The sequence below is a fragment of the Rhipicephalus sanguineus genome, chromosome 2 (genome assembly GCF_013339695.2).
Source record: "Rhipicephalus sanguineus isolate Rsan-2018 chromosome 2, BIME_Rsan_1.4, whole genome shotgun sequence".
Classification (NCBI taxonomy): domain Eukaryota; kingdom Metazoa; phylum Arthropoda; class Arachnida; order Ixodida; family Ixodidae; genus Rhipicephalus; species Rhipicephalus sanguineus.
In genome coordinates, this window is record NC_051177.1 from 186674529 (window position 1) to 186685507 (window position 10979).

The window sequence follows — 10979 nt, forward strand, 5'->3', positions numbered from 1 at the left end:
ATACGCCTTAGCGAAAAAAAAAAGAGAGAGCAAGCATCGGCTAATACTGACCAAACGTACGCTGCTATCACGGAATGTGCATTCTAACATCCCGTGACTCTGATCGTATATACTATTTCTCTAGTACTGTTGCACGACTAGTGCAGCGCATTTAACACCTGCGGTGCAGTGCCACTTATTAAGGGTCGGCGCTGCCCGTACTGATCCCGAATTCGAGTTAAACCTGACCCGAAAGAGTGTGCATGATTCAGGCGTCTGTCCGCTTAACGCCGTGCATACTCGGGGATCATTGGGTGCGCGCTAAAGAAAGTGTGTCTTAGTGTAGATTTCTGAAGACGCTTAAGTTGTTTTAATTGAGCAAATAAGCGATGCTGTCCTGCAAGTTTCCTAACGTTTATAAGAGGTTTCAGAGCGCTGCACACACGCCCAAAAAAGACAGAACTTCAGAGGAAGATGGAGGAAAGAAGTGATGAGAAATCGTTGAACAGGGAAAGTCGATTGAAACAACGTGTTGCTGCCCTGACGAAGACAAGTCCACTTGTCGAAACGTTGGCTTCAGCGACATTCCCTGCTCAACCATTTCTAATTAGTCATCACCCATATACGTGTAACTTCACAGTGTTAACGAAAGCGCAGGCCCGTATAAAGTTGCGGCAACAAAGTTTACCATGGCTATAGATGCCAGGTAATTTCCTCGAAGATGACGAATCAATATTTTTGCGAAGCTGTGAACTTCGAAGGTGAGATATATTCCGAGATCAGCCAGAATGCACGTGAAAAACACTTGTTTTTATTATTACTGTGGCGCAGACGGGCACGACCTCTCTCTACCTTACGTGGTTCTGCACATGACCTTCGCTGGCTGGCCGCTTAGTAGCGCTACGGTAAGGATGTACATTTGATTCGTTCTCAGTGTGCATGGGCAACCGCAGAAAAGCGTATGCAGCGTTCAGTAATTATAACTGCACAGTGAGGTTTTTCCCCTCTTTATAGAGTCTGCCCCGTAGCACTATCCCATCAGTCGTGCATAGGGTCCTTGTTGTCGGTCACGACCTTTCGTCGAGACTTTCCTTCTTCTTCTGCCTCTTGGTGTTTCTTGCGCGTCTGGCGCTACGGTATCATGTCCTTCTTTCGCTCCAAGACACTACATTGGAAAACTACATTGGGAATGGCGGGCAGCGGAAATGAAGGTATTGGGCACCGATCTATGCCTTGAAGAAGAAGTGATCACAATAGGCGCGGCATAAAACAAGCTAAGAAGCTAAAATGAAGAGGAAGAGCTGAAATATTTTTCGGGGGCCTTCAACACATGCCAGGAACAAGAAATCTGGAAGATCCCACGCATTGTGGGAATAAAGTTCATGCGAAGCAGTCAGGCAGTAGCAGTCTGTGCCGGATTGTTCACTGTGAGACAAGTGTTACGGGGTGGTTGGTCGACTTGGTATAAACTTAGTAGTTGCGCGCATGTCGTGTGTTTGCCAGGCACGCCGAGTACACGGACGTGTAAACGGTAGCTCATGGTCTGACGTAACGTCGGCACTCTCGTTAGAAGAAAAAAAAAAATTCACCATCTCCCGCTAAAGGAACCATGTGGGGATGCGAAGGAGCGCATGGGTCGACTTAAAGTTCAGTTCATCACGGGCACCTTGCCCCGATGTTAACTCGTCCTTGCATGTGGAGCCCACCATGATTCACTGTTGCTGCTGTTGCTGTTACTCATCCCGAACTCTTGTTGGAGCACGCCACGCGGGTTCATGGCGCGTCTGCAGAATCTCATTCCCCGATGCCATCACGTGATTGCCGAAAGAATGTAAGGGGGAGAGGCCGCGGCGTCTAACCCAGCCCCTTACACAGGCCCGAACGTGCTCACACGTGGTTTTGTCTGCGTTACGCCAAGCTAGGACAGCTTACGGCAGCGCTGGCCCCTAAAGTGCTCTGCACGTATCATCATCAGGCGGTTCGAAGAACAAGACCGAAGAAGACTTCTCCTTGGCGCGAGCGCGGCGCTCAGTATGTTACAGATAGCTATGGTAGGTTTCAGAAAGCGGACGGTCGCCAATGGAACTACGGACAAAGCCCAGCGCAAAAGCTGCTTCGTATCTAAACACCTCATATGAATCGTAGCGCGTTATGGCAACCCCGTATTAATTCCTATGTGAACCGTAACGCATTATGACTTTACGTATTCCTATGTGAACCGTAACACGTTATGACTCCCCGTACTCCTAGTGAACCGTCACCGTTACCAGTGGTGGAAGTGCCTCTCCAGACTGCTCGAAAAGAGAGCTACATGTGCTTGTGATACTGTAACATGCGAACTGTGACATTATGACATGCTAAACATGACATTTCATAGCAACTGCTCCGAACCTGCCTTGAAACAGCACTTGTGAAAATGAAGACGAGAAACTTTAACCGTGTGACCATTTCGCAAGTCTGAAAGAAACAGTAAAAAATCTGTGTAATCAAATCCTAGTATGTAGATTTATCGGCTCTAATCTCATTTATGCAACAAGAGCTGGCATATCAAGCAAAACAGCTAAACAGCTTTTTTGTTTTTAACTTGACATGCAGGCTATTTTGGTGAAATGTGAAAATTACCGTGCTTGCCTTGATCTCATACCAATTATCGACTGCTGCTTTCGCAAGTAATATGTGACTATGGTTACTTCTATATGTGCTGTTCAACTTTACTGGTTTGATCTCATTTGTGCCACAAGTATTTGTATCTCAGATATGTAGCTCATTTCACGGCACATTCAATAACCCTCTCTTTAACTGTTCATTTCTTGCAATTTGAATATTGAATTGAATTTAATTTTATTTAGAGTCAGTGTCTGGGATGAAGGGGCTAAAGGCAGATGAAACTGCCTGACAAAGTCCCCTACCCATACATCGCTCGGGGTGGAAAACCGCGTGAACATAGTTCAACAATACAGAAACAAAAAAGGTCTAAATGTATGCAACAGCCTACAGGCAACTAAATATACAAAGTAAGATGGTAACGTTTTATGCATACCATAGTAATACGTAACAAGGAAATATTGTACAAGCAATAATGCTAATCAGTGTTACGAAAACAGTATACAAGAAATGGGGAAAATTTTTTAAAATAAAATACTAAGCGATATAAAGTCCGCAAGGAAAGCTGCGTAACGTAAAGGAGTGTTAAGAGCTAAGCAAAAAGTAATCTTTCTAAGCAAAAGGTAATCTTTAATCCTTTTCCTGAGGCTGTATGCCGAACTGCAGTCCTGAATCATATTGGCGATTTCTGGATTATAATTAGGGAAATGTGGTATCAACTAGGCGAGCGTCTGAGTACCATATTTAGTTCTGAACATGGGTGTCCTAAGTCGATTATGCCTTAGGTGATATTGTGAATTATTAGTTAACGAAGATGAGGACAGGGTGTGTGGGTCATGCAAAATTTTGTCTATGTGTATGCGTAGCAAGCCTTAGTTAGAATAACTGATCTACTTTGAATATGTTTTAGCTTTGAAAAGGATGGCGCTGAGTGGCCATTTAGTTTAAGGTTTCTATGCAACGCACTGCTCTTTTTTTGTAAAATATTAACATATCAAATTTGTCTTACGAGTGGTTCCCCATATTAGTAGACAGGAGTGTAAATGAGAATGACCAAGGACATAATATAACTGTTTCAACCATTTAGGCGCCAAGGTTCTAATATAGTGCAATATTGAAATTGACCTGCACATACTTGCGTGAAGCTTGTTTACGTGAGGTGTCCAGCTCATGTTCTCTTCAAAAATAACACCTAGAAATTTATAAGTAGGAATCCGTTCGATAGCGGAGTTGTTAAATCTAATTACAGGCATTATAGTGGTCAGGTTTATTACGGCTTTTGAAAATAATATGCTTAGTTTTTTTTACATTTAGTTGAAGTTGGCTTAAATGTAACCAGTTTGATAGTTCAGTTAGCCATCTGTTAGCTACCTTTTTAAGTTGGAGTAAATGTTTACCTGTAAAAAAAAGTACTTGTATAGTCTGCATAGAGAATTATGTCAGAAGTTCACAGTGTGTTCACAATCTCATTCATATAAAGAATAAAGAATAACGGATGGAGCCTTGAGGAACGGCATATTTTATTGGTTGTGTTTGGGAACAAGAACCATTTAGGCTGGTAAACTACACTCTGTCGGATAAATAACTGCGTATCGGATTTCATGCCATTTACTTTGTATGTTGCCTGTAAAATATCCTTGATAATAGACATTAACATTAATGAGACGCTTCGGAGATGCTTTGCACTACAGGAGTTGTATGGCATATTTTGCCATCTTCTAGTAAAACACCAATAGCTGCTCCAACTAGCATTTGTTGGCCTCGTAATCTGCTGCAAAACGTAAGAAATCACTGCCATCACTGCGTTATGACTCCGCGCGTTCCACGATTAACAATAACGCGTTACCTTACACGGATGCACGGTTCCTTAAGAAAGTAGCTCGCCAGGATGCCTGCGCATTAAACTGGCGCATCGTTCTTTAAAGAAGTAATGCATAGTCTCTACAGAGGTTCTGGTTTTTCAGCTGGAGAGCCCATTGCAGCTGTGGTCGGTGGTGCAGCAGGTGGCGCTCACCCTGGCCGTGGCGGAAGAGGCGCTCGAGTTCGAGCACCGATCCCTGAGCGAAGACCACGTGCTCGTCAAGAAGGCGCACCACGACGTGCTCTCCTACAGGCTCAACGGGCGCGTGCTGCACGTGAACACTTTCGGCGTGCATGCCTTCCTCGTCGACTTCTGCGCGTCCCGCCTGAGACCACGCGGAGGTAAATGCCGAGTCGAGTGCTTGTGCCTGGATGCGAAAGACAGAGAAGTATTTTATGAAACCGTTAAGCGCACAAAGACGGGAACAAGAAGACGACACACAAGCGTGTGAACGTGAGCAGCGAAAAGCCTGACATATGCAGCAAGAAACACGCCACGAGGTTCGTGTCCTGCAAATGCAGTGTCGTGTATAAGGTTCCGCTCTCATGTGGACGTGTTTACATCGGCCAAACTGGCCGATGTATCAATGATCGCCTACGAGAACATGCCAACAATTTGAAGCAAAAGTCAGGCAGCAACATGGTCTTACATTGTGCAACTTGCGGTTGTTTAAAAGCGCTCTGTGTGTCCCGTCTTCTTGTTCCCGTCTTTGTGCGCTTAACGGTTTCATAATGTCAGTGTACCAACTAGCTCGGACCCAGCCTCTTATACAGAGAAGTATTATTTCCCTGTAAAGCGCAAGAACTCTCGGACCAGTAGCCAAAGCCTTGTTAGAGGTTAAGATACGATCCAACGACGTCATGCAAACTATCTGTTCACTTGTTTCCCTCTTGCCAGGCCTGGAGATAACTGATTTCGTACAAAACGGCGAAAGAAATTCAAGTGAGAAATAATTGGCTCGCCATGCCGGCCCTGCTATATAAAGTGGATGTTTGCAAAATCTGTTGAACACCACCACTTCAACAGCTCAAGGGGTACGCAATACCTTACCGCTCTACAGTAATGGTAGTCATAATGTAAAGGAAATGCAGTAAGGAAGAGATGGTGCGTATACGGTAGACATTCTCAGGTCATGGCCGGTAACTTACAATTGTACTATAGCGGAAAGTGTGCAACCATTGTATTTTGCCACTTCTAACATCTGGGGCGAAAACCTGGAGAATATCGAAGGGTGTAAAAGCGTCCATAATTGGGTTCTGGGTTCATACCTGCTGAGGAAGCAGCGCGAAAGACAAAGATAGGAAACAAACCTCCCTGTTTGGACTTCTCTCTTCTTTGTCCTATCTTTGGCGCTGTTTTCTCAGCAAATAAAAAAACTGGAAAAAGATATTGACCACCAGCGCACAATGGAACGAAAATCACAGGCACAACCCGAAGACATATGAAGACAATGGAGTGGATCAGAAAAGGAACACGGGTGGCCGATACCCTAATCATCATAAGTCCTTGTTGTATGTTTTACGCTAAAACTCTTCCAAATACGTCTCATGTGATCTTCGCCAGCTTGCCTACATATCGGAGTTCGCAACGTGTATCCAGCACAGCAAAGACACCGACAACGAGACAGCTAATAACATTTTACGCATCCCCTTCCTCGGCACTTCATCTGCTGTGAATTGGGAGCGTCTTTCTGGGCGCGGATGGCAGACCCTGAGCTGGAAGCGCCGCGTGACCACCTCCGTTCTCTACTTATGCAACTGGTTTCTCAGCCGCTTCTATCGACCGGTTTCTCGCGACATATCAGCTGCCACACATCGTAATCCTTATTCCGGCTGCTTTTCGTCGTGCGATTCATTTACACTGATTTGACATCTGCCTTCCCAACGTTCGAGCCCCTCAATACCTCCTTACACAGCGGCACGTCTGGCCGAGCATTAACTAACACCGATGTTCGCCAGTGGGCCTGCTCGTGCCTCGCTTGCCAGACTACCAGGGTAACCCGCCACAGAACTCCCAGGCAATGTTTCTTGTCACCTGGCTGTCGCTTTGACCACGTCCGGCTCACCAAAAGTAGCACAACGCTCCGGTGCTTGGCCGAGCTGGACGCCGAAGCAGTCGCCACCCCGCTTCTGCCTCTCGCCTCTTCCATAAGCCGTTCGCCTTCGTCGGAGAAAAAAAAAACAAACGACGACGCCGTCACGTCACTCTCTCACAGCTTGATTGTGGTAATTACATTCATTTATCAAGAATGCCGTCGCACGACATAGACAGACGTTGAAGATGAGTCTGAAGTGTATTTTAATTGGCTTCTTTTCTCTCCTTCTGGTGAGGAAGCGTCATGTTATTGCAAAATGTTGTTTGGAATTGACAATTTCTTTCAGCTTTTGTCGGACAGCGTGACAAGTCCCGAAGTATAGAATGGCCTATGTTTTTTATTTTGCAGGCAGCCTGTACAGAGTCTGCATCCGATGACTGAGTGTTCTGCAATTTTCGTATTCACATATATCATTTACAGCATTCCATAAAAAACATTTCCAAATCCATCACCGCACCCATAGCTTCGCATCGATTAAAGAAAAAAAAAGTCAAGCTACAGCATAGCGCGAGTAAACATGCTATAACATGTTGTTTGAAAGTTGCTTGAACCTTGAATTCAGCGTTGTGTTGTTATCCTCTACCGCTTTTTCTTTTCTGTGGTTTGTAGGTAACTCAAGTTTAGCGCTCCATACGTATGGTTCGATTAAAACCGTTACTGGGTCTATATATTGCAAACGCATACGAACGTGTCAACGTGAACACACACTCCAGTGCAATTCGCGTTAGAGCATGAACGGATAGTACGCGCCTCAGTAGTGGATAAATTACACAGCGATCGATGCAAAGCGGACGTTAACCTGAATAAAATAAAATACCACTGTGTACTTACTTGACCCATATTCGCCTGTCTCTGTCTCAGACGTGAAGCCCTTGTTCACCGACCTGAAGAAAATGCCGAGGAACAAGTGCGAGGCCATGGGGGAGACGTTCTTGAAGATCTGCAACCTCGTCGGGTGAGTGTGAATTGTGCGAGTGCATGCAACGCGATGCGCAGTGTACAATCATATAGACTGATGCTGCCATTCAAGAAGCCTTAAAGGGTGCCGACACCAATTTTGTAAAGTGAGTTTGCTACACAGTACAGATCTCCTGTATAGACAGACGGTTCTGAGCCAGTGTGAAACACAGTACATACTGATAAGATATTTAATTTTGATTTTAAAGTCAATTTCCGCATGGTACACCTGCTGACATCGACCCTAGCTAGCGTGTCGTCAGCCTGCAGTTCTGTTGACTTCACTGTTGACTGATTCTGTTGATTTCACGCACAAGTATGGATAGTTGCGATTACGTTACGTAACAAAACTTTCAAAATGGCCGCTTGTGCGTCACCAACGGAGTCGCGGAGCGGAGCGGCCGTGAAAACGTCACGATATCTTGAGCGAGCACGTGACGAGAGGCTCATACCGTGTTGTGACGTCAGGATACAGCAGGAACTGAAACTAGCTTTCAAAAACATGCTATAATTTTTCGGGGTGTACTCGCGCACAGCAGCACATTTTCTAGTCTCGTGGGTATAACCATTCATTTGACAAAAAAAAAACACAAATCATAGGGGACCATAATTCTTGTTTTGAGCGGTGGTGTAGTAGTTATGAGGTAACCTAAATTAATTGAAGTGGACGAAATATCGCCCTTTCCGTGGGTGGGATATATACATCAAGCAGCGCAAACAGCGTGGATCTCACACGAGACAACTACATGCCATGAGGACGAGCAGGTGGCAGCATTTTGATGGAGGAGAAATGCAGAATGGTCTCCTGTACTTATTTTCAGGTACACAATAAAGAATGCTAGGTGGCCATTTTAATGTGTAGTCCCGCAGTAGGGCGTGTCTCGTGATAGTATCGTTGTTTTGGTTTGCAGATGCGAACAGTCCATGGGCAGAAATCCGGTATCCGTCGTAGAATTGCCTGCTATACGTATGAATCGTGCAACATATCTACGCCGGCGCGAATGCAGCGATGAGCCCTGGCTGTACTGCCCCAAGACGAACGTGGCTGCCCTGGAAGGGCTGACCAGGAGTCTGGCCAAGAGGTTCGAGAGCCGCTTCGCCGCAGCCGTGGACGAGGCCGAGCAGGAGGCATGGTGCGACCTGTGCTTCTGGCTGGACGAGATGCCCTACTGCGCCAGCGCCACAGAGCTCGCTCTGCAGATGGCCATGTAGACAGGGTCACGTTTAGGCTTAGCAGTGACACGTCGTCTGGCCGTGTCTTCGTCGAGGAAGCGCGAGGCTCAGCTAGCACTCGAGCAGTTGTTTGCAAATTAAAGAGAAGAAGCTGTGCTCATCACTTCCATCGGGAAAAGATAATCCTAGGCGGCAAAAGGCTCGCTCTAGAGGCAGCGAGGGTATAAAACGCGTGAAGTGCTGACATACTTAGTATTGGCGACATTCCTCGGGTGTTACTGTAATCACGATAGACAAATGTGACAGCGCATAAATACGGCAGTGCACAGATGTTCGTTTAATAGTAAGAACACCCAATCGATTTTGAAGATGAAGCGAAAAAAAGTTCCAGCGAATTCTGTTGATTTCGTCAACTTTGTTGCGACTGGCAGCAGTTGCTCTGTCGAGATTGCGCCTGTAGAGAAGCTTTACAAATAAAACCAACGAGAAATTTGTGTATTGCATGTTGTTCAAGCATGAAGGGCTTTTAGCTCCAGTTGTCGGCGACCTTCTGGGGACCCGGAGCCAGAACACAGACCTGGGCACTCAAACATATGTGGTCTCTGGTCCACAACCTTTTGTACAGAACCGCATTACATGCGCTAGGAACTTCCCAAAGAAGTTACCGAAAATGTTGCTTCTGAGCTCGTTTTCATGCTTCTTCACAGTTTTAATGAAGTGTCATCTCAAAGCAGTCTGCTTTGGCTGTTGCCATTTCATGCTTATGTCTACTCCCAATTACGGGAGCGCTTGCCTTTGTTACTTTTCAGCTTCCCTTTCATCCATTATTCACAACGATGCAATGTCACTGCTCGCATTACACCAGAATAATCTCAAGGAAAACAATTTCAGCCATTCAAAAATTCCCTAGGGATTTATGCTTAATATACATCCACGTTTTATGCACAACCTTTTACTTTATATCTGTGAAATTTAAACCGACTTTTGTCATAAAATTTCATGTCAGAAACTATTTATTTCGTTTAAATGCAATAAAGCTTCAAGGAGGCTTTTACATAATACATATGGCATCTTGTTTAAATGCAGCGCCCGTAACGCGTCTACTAAACCGGCTCCTTTAAACACATTGTACAGCGAAACTGCGAATGGCTAATCTAAAACAGAATTCGTCCGTCCTATGTGCGCAAACTCTCCGAACGCGTATGCGCCACAAACTGGGAAGCCCCACTGCTCACCACTGGTCCGTTTAAAATGAAGGGAACACACGGGTGGAAAACAGCAGCCAATATTTCTGGAAAGACTTTAATGAACCGCGGGGATGAACTCACCAGCGCTCGTGTGCGTCAAGACTCTTCTCTGTCTTCGTCTTCCGCGCATTGGGGCCGCACGTTTCAGCCACGCTGGTTAACCATCTGGAAAATCGTCACTCAGTACCTATCTTACCTAAGACAAATACTCGGAGAGAAATAATTATAAAACGAAGCAAGTTGTCTTGATGGTGCTGAGTTTCTAAACCACAACCCCCCGGTCCCCAGGCGACTTCCTCAACTACGCGGCAACACTACCACGCTTACTGCAAGTGAATAATATATCTAAATCTGATGAACCCGTTGTGCCAGCGGTACAAAGGAAATGCAAAAGCAGAGCTCACTGTAGTAAAAGTGGCGCACTTCCTCTGAAGCCTTCAGTGAAGTACTTCGTTGTAGTCGAATTTAAGTCCTCTGTACTACCTGGGAAGTCGTCATGGAGGATTGTGCACAGTAAAAAAATATGACTTTGAGAAAATTTGATGCCACCAATGCGTTTCGGTGACCGCGTGATGTGCCTCGTTTAAAACTAGCGGTGGAATTTTCACGTATAGGGTGCCTCGATGGCAGCGGCACCGCTTACAGGGTGAAGACACCTTTCGACCCATCCCGCGCCGCCGCTTCATCGCGGGGAGCCGTGCTGGTTCGAAAGTGTCAGGGGAGTGCTCTGGCTAGCGCCTTGGTGTTTAAGGTATTACATCAGTTCTTTGACCAAACGCTTTTTCATCACGTCATTTGTATTATTCATGCCATGACACATACTTTACGTTTTGTTTAATGCACATAAGGTTTTATTTATTTATTTATTTATTTATTTATTTATTTATTTATTTATTTATTTATTCATTTAAAGCATACTGCGGACCAACACATTGGTCCAAGCAGGAGGGTCAAAAGAAACATCAAGTGAATCGTAACAGCAAGACTAAAAAAAACATGCATTCGTTGTATTAAACAGTCATCAATACGCTAAAAGAGATAGCATGTCTCTGAAGCAACAAGA

The 10979-nt window shown here is 45.3% G+C and overlaps 1 protein-coding gene across 1 annotated transcript; it reads left to right on the forward strand.

Annotated features, from left to right (window-relative positions):
• The first annotated feature begins 815 nt into the window (after positions 1 to 815).
• Positions 816 to 9145, forward strand: LOC119383921 (uncharacterized). The gene is made up of 4 exons (XM_037652193.2): positions 816 to 884; positions 4548 to 4785; positions 7401 to 7494; positions 8504 to 9145. Exons 1-4 carry the CDS (start codon positions 849 to 851, stop codon positions 8706 to 8708), a joined length of 573 nt encoding a protein of 190 aa, XP_037508121.1. The 5' UTR covers positions 816 to 848; the 3' UTR covers positions 8709 to 9145.
• Positions 9146 to 10979: the final 1834 nt, after the last annotated feature.